At 32.2% G+C, this 14,624-nt stretch overlaps 1 protein-coding gene across 1 annotated transcript; it reads left to right on the forward strand.

The window, feature by feature from the left end:
* The first annotated feature begins 332 nt into the window (after window positions 1–332).
* Window positions 333–13,799, forward strand: LOC144957475 (leucine zipper transcription factor-like protein 1). The gene is made up of 10 exons (XM_078888762.1): window positions 333–440; window positions 2,901–3,025; window positions 3,998–4,192; window positions 5,097–5,223; window positions 6,166–6,231; window positions 7,614–7,697; window positions 8,255–8,326; window positions 9,577–9,681; window positions 11,530–11,633; window positions 12,388–13,799. Exons 1-10 carry the CDS (start codon window positions 438–440, stop codon window positions 12,410–12,412), a joined length of 906 nt encoding a protein of 301 aa, XP_078744888.1. The 5' UTR covers window positions 333–437; the 3' UTR covers window positions 12,413–13,799.
* Window positions 13,800–14,624: the final 825 nt, after the last annotated feature.

Raw genomic sequence — 14,624 nt, forward strand, 5'->3', positions numbered from 1 at the left:
CAACAACATTATCATCGTCACCATTATCATTTGTAAGAGTGCGTTGAGTGAAGCCTGTAGCATTGTTGACAGCAACACATGACATCACTCTACTCGTGAGCTTTCTCGAAGGGGTAACCAGACAATCTGGCAAACATTTAGTAGGTGGGATTTCTTGACATAAAAAAATGTAAAATTATATTTAATACCTAATTTTAGTCACTGAACACATTCATTTTTATGAACAATTATGAAAATAATACAAAATATATTTCCTTATCCACCAAAAAGAATTTAATGAGCAATGTTGTTGCTGCTTTGTGGCATTGGCTGCGGTACTATAAGCCTCGATTCCGTTGAGATTCATCGCATCCGTAAACTATCCGAAAATATTCAGAGCAACTTGTTTTGCATGAACCCTTGATTTTGATACGGCCGTTTGTTGATTCTACTCCACAATGGTGTGTGCAAAACTTTTTAGCCACGTATCACGTATCACATACACATGTAGGAAAAGCGCTGCCAGCTAAGTCGCTATAATCAATTTAATATCTATTACTATTACAATTTAACCCAATAAATACCTGCACTGGACAGCCGGTCGGAGCAGTCTGAGTCTGAGTTTGACTGCCTGTCTTGAATTTGAATCTGGAGTTAATAATCAGGCTGATTCGTTTAGTAATTTTTCGGGTGTTTTTAAGACATAGAAATTGAATAACTTTGCTTCTATGTTATTCTATTATTTTATATAGAAACATTCAAACGGTTTTATCAATAGGATGATTTATTTTAATTTTAGGAGTCCGTCGTTTATGTTATCCTGTCATTTATTATTTTGGCACTTAATGATGGGCTAAATCTGTGTCACAGTTCTCCCATTCACATGTGTGACCGCTAGTTACCGTTTGTGAGCTGCAGGCTAAAACCATGGCTTGGTTTAATTGAGACATCGCTGGTGTTTATTTACAGAATTTGATAAATTTAACACCAAAATAATGGGCAGTTAACGCGCTATCATTTGGTACATTTCCCGTTTTCCTCTTTAAATCATTTAGAAGATATTGTAATTGAAAGATAGCTTTATGTTTGTGGGCAAGAAAATTGAGCCGTATTTTGTCATTCTTGAAAAAAAAAAACCCTCAAAACATTAAAAAAATAATAAAATTCAACCATTTTCCTTTCCAATGATACCATTTTCAACTATCACAACTGCTTCCAGGATACCCTTTGAGCGTTCCATAAAATCACACTCATTTCAAAATCTACCAAATGGTGTTTAATGAGATTCTCTTGCCAAGTATACCAGCCCCTCCACCTTTGAGATCAATCAAGAGTTTATTATTTTGCTATTCATTTCACCCCAAATACTGAGTTTCATTTTACACAACTAATTATATATGTGTTCTTTGCTTTATTAATGCGCCTACCTATAATAAATGTCTCTCTCAGCTCCACCTGTGCTTGAAATGATATTGATTAGTGCGGGGCGGTCCTTGGCAAGCTTAAGGACCACGGTCCTACGGTCCTTGGGAAATGAAGACCGCAAGGACCGGTCTCTAGACCGGTCCGTTCATTCTTGAACCGTTAAAGACCGCTACACGATGAAAACCGTGGCCTACAGGAGTCAAACACACGGAGTAGTCACACTCATTTCAAATTGTAACCTAATTAGAGAAGAGGGGTGATGCCTTCTTTATTTGCTCACCGTACTTCATTGTTACTTCGATAATTTAATAAAATTTGAAATTTATCCCCATTAACGGAGATAATGGCATCGCCCAAGGCGTTGATCGAGTTGTTCGTGGCGTTGATACACACACGCAACTCCTACCCCCCCCCCCCCCCCACACACAATTAGAGGGCAGCGAGCATTGAAGAGTAAAGAGAGACGTGAAGTTATAATAAGAGGGGGTGGATGAGGTGATAAGAGGGGTCGATGGTGACTTTTCGCCAGATCTAACAAACTCAGCTACCCATTCATTGCTGAGTAGACAGGGATTCAGAAAAAAATCGACTGCACCCGGGATCGATCTCTGGCCCTTTGCGTATAAAGAGAGTGCTCTATCAACTGAGCTATCGGGGTCCCCAAATATTCTATTGGACCTTTTAAAAATACAGACGTTATAACTGGTTTTTTTGGACGGAAGAAACTAATGAAACTCATATTACTTGATTAGTTAAAACACCAAACGAAATTTTAATATTATTGTATTATTTTAAATGACAACAATGCGATAGAAAGGAGTGGCGACAAGAGATGGACAAAAGAAAACAAAAAATCAGACTTGCAACTTGCTAGGTTCGACACACACACACACACACACACACACACACACACACACACACACACATCTTTAGTAGTCACATACATTTCAAACAATAACCCATTAGAGAAGAGGGGTCATGCCTTCATCATAGATCATTGTCATTGCGATCATTATGGTGTAGTAAATTTTGAAATTTACCCCGTATAATGGAATCGTCCAAGGCGTGCGCCTCCTGTTCCCCCCATCTCACACACGAAAGGGCGGTTTGCGGAGTGGAGGGAGGTGGTCGTCTGCCTCTATGGTCGTCTGTGTCGTTTAGTGTATGGCAAAGGGGGGTGGGTGCGATTAATTAAGTGGGATGGGTGGTGATTGGTGGAAGATAGGCAAAGGACCGAGGCAACGAATCGCTGGGGAAGTAGTATGGCGCGAGACCGTTGAAAGGTGATAAGAAGTGAGGACCGCCGGCGGTCTTCCTCTTTGGGACTGGACCACGGTTCACAGCTAAAAGACCGTGGGACCGGTCCTCGGTCTGGTCCTCAGCGCGGCACTAATATTGATGATAAATATTTATTATTTTCATAGTATTCAATGTCGTTAATGTAGTTAACCGGAGAATCCAGTAACGATCAAACACATTCTTGCCATCTTCCACAGTCGGAACTTGGTGTAAACGATCATCATCAGGCACAAATTGTCAATTACATCCGGTTTGCCAGATATCAACGTGGTCAGCGTTTAAGAGCTGTCAATTCTTGCTTTGAGGAACTCAAAGATAGCAGGTTTGTACATTTGGTCGCAGGTGTGTATGAATTGTATATTGTGAGCTAGTCTCACTCAAGATAATACCTTCGTAATACTGTATCAAAATGAAATCTTCTGGTCGACAAGACGTTCCCTCTGTCTGGATTGTAAGTGATGTTTTTATTAAAGATAAAGGGAGTAAATGTGACTCATTAATAATGGAACAACACAAAACAAACGACGTTACGTCATTTTCACATAAATTCATCTAAAGTATATATATATATATATATATATATATATATATATATATATATATATATATATATATATATATATATATATATATATATATATATATATATATATATATATATTGTGTTTACTTGAAAAAGACTAAAGGCCAAAACGTCGTTTGATTTGTGATGTTCCCTTATTTATGACTCACATTTACTCCCTTTATCTCTATCTCCATTTTATTGACTCATTTGGCACCTCTAGTTTTTAATGTTTTTATTGTTTTTGTTCTTGGCGTAAAAGGGTTTTGAGAGTAGAAAGACCTCACTGGCTGGATCGCTCAGTGGCTAGTGTGACTGCTCGCCAACCTCTCTCTCTCTCTCTCTCTCTCTCTCTCTCTCTCTCTCTCTCTCTCTCTCTCTCTCTCTCTCTCTCTCTCTCTCTCTCTTTCTCTCTCTCTCCCCCCCCCCCCCCGAGGGTATTGTATCAATAGGATCCTGAATTTGGCTCCTTGACACTGTGATATTTTTATTCTCTGTTTTCATCTGCCACTTCTATATACCTTGTATTTCTCATCATTATTGATATGATTGCACTTAATAATTACAATTTGAGATGCATTTGTAATCAAGGTTTTATACAAAGTATTAGTATTACTATTATTAATATTTATATTATTATTATTATTATTATTATTATTATTATTATTATTATTATTATTATTATTATTATTATTATTATTATTATTATTATAATCATTTTCATCATCACAGACTGACAGATGACACGTTTACAGTTGATGAAATCATCGATATGCTGGACAGTCTCCTATCTGTCGTTCGGTCCGAGGTGGAGTCCGAATTGATAAACACAGCACACACCAATGTCCTCATGACGCGTCAGATGGCCCAGCAGGCCGAGAAATGGCATCTGAAACTTTCCACAGATATATCAGAACTTGAAAATAGGTAAGCCGTGTGGCCAGTATTCTTAACAGGCTTCAACAGTTGTGACGTCACTGCCCTCGTTGTGACACATAGTAACTGGTTCTAAACCATCGGAACAATGGCGGACGCCCTTATGAAATACTTCTCCGATGAGCATAAAAGTGTATCCAAAGGAGAAAAACATTATAAATCTGATCATGTTTTAACTTTTATACATTCTGATCACATGACATGTGAAAAAGTTCTAGTCAACATGAAGAATAAAAAGAAGGAAAAAAAGAATCGAATTTGTTTGTTTAGAAACAAGCTGCTGGTTGCTGGGCAGACATGACATCAGACTATTGAATCCTATTATCACTTTACGCCTATCAGGACCCATGGAGTTGGAGTTTATTCCATTTATCGAAACTTGGAGTTGACATTCTCAACTGTTGCATTTCATTCTGTGGAAAAGATGCCTGATTTTCACAATATCTTTCAAGTAGATTTAATCATCTAAACACTGTAAGTGTCATGACAGTTATGGAGGCAAGGAAGTCCTTAGACCACTTTGTGTGCTGTAAAAATTAATAAATACATTTTTAACATTGCAGAATGCGAATAATTTTATTTATTAATTATTTTTTTTACATAACTGGGAAAGTTATCAGTCAGGCTGTCATTCTATATGTCAATTATATTATAACTCAACGAGAACACGTTGTTTGACTTTATATGACTAAATTAACAGTAGACCAGTACAATAGAGATATGGTCACATTAAAAAAACAAAAGATAAAATCTGAAAACTGGTTCGAAATTTAATTATTTATTTTATTTGCGCTCAGAGCCCTATGTCTATTTAGGGGTTGATGCACTGTATAAATGTTTATCCTTATTATTGTTATTATATTTTCTATAATATATTATTTTATTTGATTTTCAGGGAACTTCTAGAGCAAATCAGAGAATTTGAAGAGCGTGAATTCTCAGGTGCCAAGAAAGACAAAGATTTCCAACCAAAGAAATTGATGCCCATTAACGATACCGGTCTGACGCAATTACTGAATATGGTAACGTCATGGATCGGTCACACTTTAGTCCTTAACCCTCTCCGTACCAACCATAGGAAAATCATCATCACATTCGTTACGATGCAACCAACAATGTTATCATTCTGATTTCTTTTAAACATCACAACATATAAATAACATTTTTTGTTATAGTTATAAAAACTTAACACTGTGTTGTAGAGCTCATTTTGCTGAACAACATTATGTGTAAAAAGAATGTGCTTGTTGCTTTTCTGATTGAGTAAGAAAAGTCTATATTTTGTTTGGTAGGTGTGATTGTAAGGAGAGAGTTATGGCCCTTTGTTTATCATTTTATTCTTGAATTATTTAGCATTTAGTACCTTGCTTGACTTCATATCTTCTTAGAAAGGAATGTACAGACAGTTATTGTTATTGCTTAAAAATAAAACCAATTCGTCTCCAGATAGTATCATGGCAGGTAACCATCACGCTTACTATTCAATTTTATGCTTCACTTATAAAAATTGGGTTCAAATAAATGCCTTTATTTTGAGAGTAAGTCTTTTTTTATACCTCAAATAACTTAGAATTCTTAATTGTTGTTGTTTTTCATCAGACCTGTAGGTCTCGGACACAAGCAAAGACCATACGGCTGAGCCATGCTACCCCATTCTGCATCAGAGAACACAACCAGTTTTAAAAATCTCAATTGCTTTCTTCAGCCCAGTCTTAAAACGCTGCTGCAAAGTGAATGAGGTGCTGAAATTGGGACTCAAACTTTGGTTCTTCAATTATTGATCTACTTATCCTCACAGCCCTGTATTGACTATGCACTACATTTGTGATTTAATTTATTTATTATTTGTTTATTTATTTATTTATTTATTTATTTATTTATTTATTTGTTATTTTTTATTTATTTATTTATTTATTTATTTATTTGTTATTTTTTATTTATATATTTATTTATTTAACTTCCAGAAAATTGATGAACTCCAATCAGAAAATGAGATGCTTCTTCAAAGATTGTCCAAGTTTGACAAAGATGTAAGAAAATTTTGTCTTTAGTTTAGGTTTTTTAATTTAACTTTTACTTTCTTCTGCCTTTTTTATTTTTTGTAATTGTTAAAACCAAATTATCCTCAGCTCTTTATACTTTAGAGTGTAAATGTTAACATTGATGTTGGCTTTTTTTCTTCCAAAGTAATGAATATAAATTAACATTTTGTTTATGTGTGTCCCTAAAGGGTGCTTCCATTGTGTGATGTATTGTGCGGCTATGTGGTCTTGTGGTATGATCGGAAGGTCCTGGATTTGAGCTTCACTTGGCGCATAGTTGAGTCCATGGAAAAGGCTCTTTACTCACATTCTCTCACCATACTCAGGTGTAAAATGAGTACCTGACCATTAAATGCATTATCCCTGTTGGAAAAAAATTGTATTATCGCCCAAACAAGTGTCATGTCTCGTTCTACTTGTTGTATGTTGCTGTTGCTCAGGGACCATTTGTAAAGTGCTTTGAGCACGTTTTGTGGGTATTGCGCTATATAAAAGCTCATGTTTTCTCTTACCCTCACCAAACCACTTTCTCATATATAATAGTAACAGCGATGCGACCAGGTCTTCATTGAAGTTGTCTTGGTGATAACAGCTTGGTCTGTGGCTATATTCAAATAAATTATGAGAGAAATGGTTGCCAAAATATCCAGGTTCATTGTTAAGGATATGTGCTGTTGGGGTATGATACTCGCCTTTGGACCAGAAGGTCCAGGGTTCAAGTCCTACTCTAAGTGGCACAGAAAACTAGAGGTGCCTATATGTGTCAAAAAAATGTATTGTAAAATAAAGGAAGTAAAAATGACTCTTATAAAAGATACCAAAAAAAAAACAAAAACGATGTTTCGGTCTTTGGTCTTTTTAATGTAAACAAGAAGAGAAATATGTCATTTTACATTGGCATTATATTTCAAACATTATAGGTAAAATGTGTGTGTTATATATACATATAACATATTTCCTTTTCTTGTTTACCTGAAAAAGGCCAAATGGTCGAAATTTCGTTTACTTTGTTTTGTATTTTTTATAAGAGTCATTTTTACTCCCTTTTTTTTTTTACCATACACTTTAAGTGGCACATTGTTGAGTCCTTGGAAAAAGGCTCTCTACCTAAATTGTCTCTTTTGAAAAAAATTGTAATATCACCTTACAGTCATCATGTCTCGTCCTACTTGTAAAGTATCACTGTTGGTTTAGAACCCCCTGGAAAGTGTTTGGAGCATGTTTAGTGGATATTGCGCTTAATAATTGCTCAAATTTTATTTTATTTTATGTTTTTGTTTGTTATAGAGTAAGAATAATTTTCAGACTACTGGTCAAGATCCTTATTTGTGATGTTTACAATGTGTTTGTTCTTTCTTATAACTTTTTAGTTTGCTAGAAATTATCAACGTACTAAAGATCTGACCTCTGACCTTGAAAGGATGCAGGATGAGCTCAGGGCTAAAGGAACACGGGTAAATGTTATTGTAAAACTGTGGTGGTATAATATAACACAGTTTTTGACCAATATTGAATATAATTTCGTAACCTCGGAGAAGACCCTTCCAATGTTGGGCTGATCCTTGGTCCGAAAATCCAATAAAGGTCAAAAACTGTACAGTAGTTTTGGGATAATCATTTCATGACTATGGTCTGTACTGATATATTTTTTTTTACTGATATGATAGAAAATAAACTAGTGATGAAACTTCTGATAATACCTGGAATCAATGCTGACATAATTTTGAGTTAAAATTAATGCCTTTATTTTTTAGAATATTGAGTTTTGCTATTTAGACATTAAAAAACATAAAAGTTTTTATTTCTCATCATTTTGATATCTGAAAAATCTCAGTTTTAAGCATTTTTGCATATTGGGGGTTGTCACATTAGAGCTAAATATGAATGTATGACAGAACTGAAAATATGATTGTGTGATAGAACTGTACATATGAATGTATGATAGAACTGTATCCAATTACGTTCCTAATTTATTTACACAGTATTTTTCTTTCCTATCTTGAATCTCCAGCCAGGGGCCAGCAATGCTGAGGTGGAAGATATGACTCGAAGAATGGCAGAATTGCAGACACAGATAGACCAGGTCGGTCACACTCATCATCATCATTATTATTATTATTATTATTATTATTATTATTATTATTATTATTATTATTATTATTATTATTATTATTATTATTATTATTATTATTATTATCATTATCATTATCATTATCATTATTATTATTATTATTATTATTATTATTATTATTATTATTATTATTATTATTATTATTATTATCATTATCATTATTATTATTATTATTATTATTATTATTATTATTATTATTATTATTATTATTATTATTATTATTATTATTATATCATTATCATTATCATTATCATTATTATTATTATTATTATTATTATTATTATTATGATCATTATCATTATCATTATTATTATTATTATTATTATTATTATTATTATTATTATTATTATTATTATTATTATTATTATTATTATATATTATTATTATTATTATTATTATTATTATTATTATTATTATTATCATTATTATTATTATTATTATTATTATTATTATTATTATTATTATTATTATTATTATTTATTATTATTATTAATATTATTATTATTATTATCATTATCATTATCTATTATTATTTATATTATTATTATTTTATTATTATTATATTATTATTATTATTATTATTATTATTATATTATTATTATTATTATTATATTATATTATCATTATCATTATATTATTATTATTATTATATTATTATTATTTATTATTATTATTATTATTATTATTATTATTTATATTATTTATTATATTATTATTATTATTATTATTTTTATTATTATTATATATTATATTATATTATTATTATTATTATTATTATTATTATTATTATTATTATTATTATTATTATTATTATTATTATTATTATTATTATTGTTATTATCATTATATATCATTATTGTATATATTATATTATATTATTATTATTATTATTTATTATTATATATTATTTATTATTATTATTTTATTATTATATTATCATTCATTATTATTATTATTATTATTATTATTTATTATTATTATTATATGATATTACTTATTTTTTTTTATTATTATTATTATTATTATATATTATTATTATTGTGTGTTGTTGTTGTTGTTGTTGTTTGTTTTCTTATGAATTCATCAACATCATCATATTTTTAGTGCATATTATTAGTATGTATCAACGTTATGTTACATTTTATGAACTAAATCCTATTATCTCAATCTTATCGTTATTCTATTTTAAAATTGGGTTCTAGGAGCGCAGCAAAGGCAAAGTATCTTCAGCTCAGGCAGAGAGAGAAATGGCAGAGACGAAACATGAATTATTACGGATTCGAGAAATGTTGTCCATGGCTGAAAAGGTGAGACTTGCCAGATTGGGGTAGAAATAAAGAATAATGAGAAGCTAACACTGAAGTTGATTTTATGAATGTTAAACTTTATACAGAATCCACTGAATTTTCATATTTGACACCAAGCTGCTAGAAGCTGTGGATTTTAAAAAGTAAATAACAAATTGAATATAACAGCTACAAATATAAGAACAAAGTACCAAACACGGAACGTTTCGGGCTCAAAACCCTTCTTCAACTGACCAAAAAACAAAAAAACAATAAAGACATAAATACTTTACTACATTCCAGATAGACTGGAATTTCGTAATGTTGTATTTTGGTCTTTATTGTTTTTTTGTTGTTGACTGAAGAAGGGTTTTGAGCCCGAAACGTCCCGTGTTTGGTATTTTGTTCCTTTTATGAATCTGTTATATTCATTTTTGTTTATGACATTTTTATATTTCTAGTCAGTGTCATTGTTAGCTTGTAAGAGTCTGATAATTTCAGAGTTACAATGCTACACAAGATTTCATTGTCATTACCCAGAGCCAGAGATATTCTATCATTTTTTATAATTATGTCTCATATACATCGACACCATATACTTCTTATTTGTTCCTTCTTATTTATGACATTCTAGGATGAAATCGGTATAGACGTGAGTAATTGACAAGATTAAGATATTTTGAAGTTGTTGACAGTTTACTTGTTTCTTATTCGTTCTATTTATGGACCCAAAAAAAAAAAGTTCCTTGTTTTGTTTTTTTTTCCCTTAGCCTATACAATTTTTAAAAAAAATATTACTTTAAAAAAAAAAAATTGAATTTTGACTGGATGAGGGAGTGAGCCAGAATTTTTCATTGTTGATTTTTTGTTTTTTTTTTTGTTTTCTATTTTAAAATTTTATAAAAATCTTGTTGCTTTGACGTGTTTTATGCAGACCTACCCCTACTTGTAAAATTAAAAATTCGTAATTTTTAGGAAATAAATAATATAGTCACTATATTTAACTTTAAAAAATGACCACTTTATCCTCACGAGGATTAACTAACACTTCAAAATCCTTACAATTATACAGTCTTGCATCAACTTTCATTTTCAATAAGTTTTAATGACGTAGAGATGATCATGAAATTCTGAAATTGGAGCCAAAATGTCGTATTTCTGCTAACATTTCATAATAGGAAGGAGGTCTGTGTGTATCCAACGTGTATGGATTTCGTTTAATATAGATTTTTTCAATGACATTCCGAAAGTTTTATAACATATACAGATTTTTGTGAGTTGCCAGGAAAAGGAACAGAGCTGTCTACTTGAATTTTCAAATATTCGTAGTTTCCATGGAAACATAGAAAAAGTCACTTTCAATAGCTTTACAAATCAATATTTTGCCCCTATCATAATCCAAAAAATGATCCAAAGTCCTATTGATTCTAAGAAGCTAAAATTTTCTTTACAACAAGATTTATTGAGTCAAAGAGACCTATGCAGTTCTGAAGCTGTAGCCAAAATTCGTATTTCTATGAATTTTTCGTGGTACTAGGCAGGTCTGCAGGAATATTTTTCGTATTTGGATTATGTAAATGTTGCTGCTTGAAGCTTGAAGAAATGAATAACAATGTCAAATTGAATGTAAGCTTCAATTATATTATATACAAAAACAGATAAAATGGACATTTCAGGTTTCCCCGTTATCAACAAAACAGGATGAATGAAACACTACAGACGAATGAGATAATGTGGTAGTGGCGTTGTTAAGATGAAGCATCTGTTTTTGTATATTAAATTGAAGCTTACAATCAATTTGACATTGTTACCTATTTGGAGGTCAGTTTGACTATAGTTGAAACTCATTATGTGAAATGTGAATTCCAGGAACTGGAGAAGAAAGTGAGTCAAACGGCTCCGTTCAAGAATCTCAAGCAGATGCTGCAAAGAAAGAATGAACAAATGAGAGATCTACGTAAACGCCTGGTGAGGTAAATCTGGTTTTTTTATCAAGAAAACAACAATCAAGATGAGTGGTAGAGTCAGTTAGACTTTTTTTTCTGTTATTATTTGCTTTTCTCATCCTGTAGCGACCAAAGCTGTCCTGACGACAATAATGTGTCCGTGCTTGTGTATATATAATTAACTATAATCAAGTATAGATTCGGATAGGAAGGTCCTGGGTTCGAGCCTTGCTCAGCGCATAGTTGAGTCCTTGGAAAAGGCTCTTTACTCACATTTTCTCACCATACTCAGGTGTAAAATGAGTACCTGGCCGTTAACAGCGTTGGAAAATTGTAATATCACCTACTAGGCGTCATGTCTTGTTCTCCATCGTTCTTGTTACTATTGTTCAGGGACCCTTTGTAATGTGCTTTGAGTACGTTTAGTGGATATTGCGCTTTATAAAAGCTCAATTTTTTTATTAATATTTTTTTTTTTCAATTATTTAATTAATACTTTTAGAAACTTATTTACTTACAAACGTTTTATGTTAGAATTCTTGTTGTTTGGGTCTTGATTTGAAGTGAATTGCATGAATGAATGCATGACCAGAATGTGGCCATGTTTTGTTACATATCACTGTGATACTAAATTATAATTTCCAAAAATGATCAATCAAGTATATCTTATCTTGTCTAAAACAGGAATTTGAAATTAATTCTCTCCCCATTACAAAAATATAATAAAAAGCAACTTTCAAATCCACCATAACTTTATTTTATTTTTATTTTTTTCTTACAGATACGAAGAAGTCCATGATGATTAGACCAGACCAATCAGCCCACAATGTGAAAGACGATGCCTGACAATGGAGTTGATCTTTATTTCCTTCCGCCTTCTTTACATGTCCTTGACCTCTGTGATTCCATGTAAGAGTTACCTTCAGTTCTTGCCAACCAGCCAGACTCATCTTCAGCCTTCTAGTTCTCGATCTTAAGCATAGTTTACTATTTATTTTTAGAAACACCAACAGGTTTTAGATTCCTTGCTTTGTATGATTTCACAATTGATTCCACAAATAAATAAAAATATAAAAAATTAAGGGAAATGATCCTTCAGATAGGCTTGTAAAATAGCCCTGAGAATGATAACAGTAATAGTGCAAGTAGACGACTTTGGGGCTATGTGGTCTAGTGGTATGACACTCGCTATCGGATCAGAAGATCTTGGGTTTGAACCTCACTCAGTGCATAGTTGAGTCCTTGGAAAAAGCTCTTTACTCACATTCTCTCACTGTACTCAGGTGTAAAATTATTACCTGGCCGTTAACAGCGTTGTCTCTGTCGGAAAAAAAATTGCAATATCGCCTAACAGGCGTCATGTCCCGTTCTACATGTTATGTGTTGCTGTTGGTCAGTGACCCCTTGTAAAGCGTTTTGAACACGTTTAGTGGATATTGCGCTATAATTTAAAAGCTCAATAGGGCAAGCAGACGACTGAGGATGGTTGGATCGAAGGTCGATCATTTGTAGGCATTTTAATAGGAATATAAAGAGAATATTTCAGCGGAAGTTGTTTTTGACCAAGCTAAAGTATATTTATTCAATCTAAGAAGTTAAGGACAGACACCGGTGTAAGATAAAGATCTGAAAAAGTGTGTATGAAAAATGCCAGACAAAGCAAGAAAGAAAAAAATACAAGAAAAAATATCCCAAAAAATCAGTCTACCTCGACTGAGGATCGAACCTCAGACCTTCTGATTACAGTGCTGTCTGCCTGTCTGAGAGAGAGAGAGAGAGAGAGAGAGAGAGAGAGAGAGAGAGAGAGAGAGAGAGAGAGAGAGAGAGAGAGGGGAGAGAGGAGAGGAGAGAGAGAGGATGTTATATGTTTGACAAGATATGTAGATAAAATCAATTTACATCATCAACACATTTGATCTCAGTAAAGCATTTCATGAAGATGTTGTATACAAAAACATAGGGGATGGAATACTGATTAACTTTATCTAAATTTACAATCAAAAGGTCAAAATAAAAATGCTTCGAAATTAAACCAAACAAATAGCGAATGGATCTGGAACAAAACTTTTCCTCAGCAATACAAACAATTTTGATGAAATAAAACATTTTAAATGATCATTTTTGAAACAAAACATTTCTTTTCCTTTACATGTCTTTTATTTTCATCAAATTGTTAAAAAGTTGTCACGAACTTTTGAATCCAAGACGTCTGTTGTTTCGAATTGTGTTCAAAGCATTTTTATCTCACATTGAAGTTTGTATTTTTACAACCCCAGGCTTCAGGCAGCCTCTTATTCCTTACCGCTCTGTAAATATTGACAGTAACCAAAACACTTCATCTATTCTGATATAATAGCAACTCTCAATTCTCAGGCCAAATAATTCTGTGTGTTTTAATGATTTGATATTTTATTTTTTTTTTGTAAATGGGGGAGAAGTGTCATTATGTGAATTCCTTGACTTATAATAATTAGTCATTTTCGTAATATTCTATTTTAATGGTAACAATTCACCTTTACGAACTCATGCTCTGTTTTTGCTTCCTTTATTTTCCTAAGAATTTTTTTTTTCTCTTTCATATTCCATTTGTTTACATTATACAGTGGAATCAACTTATAACTGCGACTGTTAAGATTATCCTACGATAACTATAATTCGATCGATACATTAAATATTTTAAAATAAGGGACGCTAATTTTCAGGACTATAAGATTAATGAAATGATTTAAATTAATAACTGTTGGGTAGGAGGGGGGGGAGGGGGGGGGGGGGGGCTTGAACACAAAGCAATGCAAAGAAGCCCAATTATGAGCTGATATTTGACTCTTGAAATGGTTCTAGCATGTTGATATGTTTGGTTGGGTTTTTTAAAAAATAAAGATATATTCGATTAGAATTAATTTTAAAAAACCTCTCCCCTTTTTTTCTTACTGTTTCTTTTCTTTTCTTTTTGTTTTGTTGTAAAGTGTGTAATCATGCGTCTGGTGAAGTGTGTAATCTTGTGTCTGGTGTGTTTAG

The sequence above is a fragment of the Berghia stephanieae genome, chromosome 12 (genome assembly GCF_034508935.2).
Source record: "Berghia stephanieae isolate SIO BIC M18660-M18661 chromosome 12, UCSD_Bste_1.3, whole genome shotgun sequence".
Classification (NCBI taxonomy): Eukaryota; Metazoa; Mollusca; class Gastropoda; order Nudibranchia; family Aeolidiidae; genus Berghia; species Berghia stephanieae.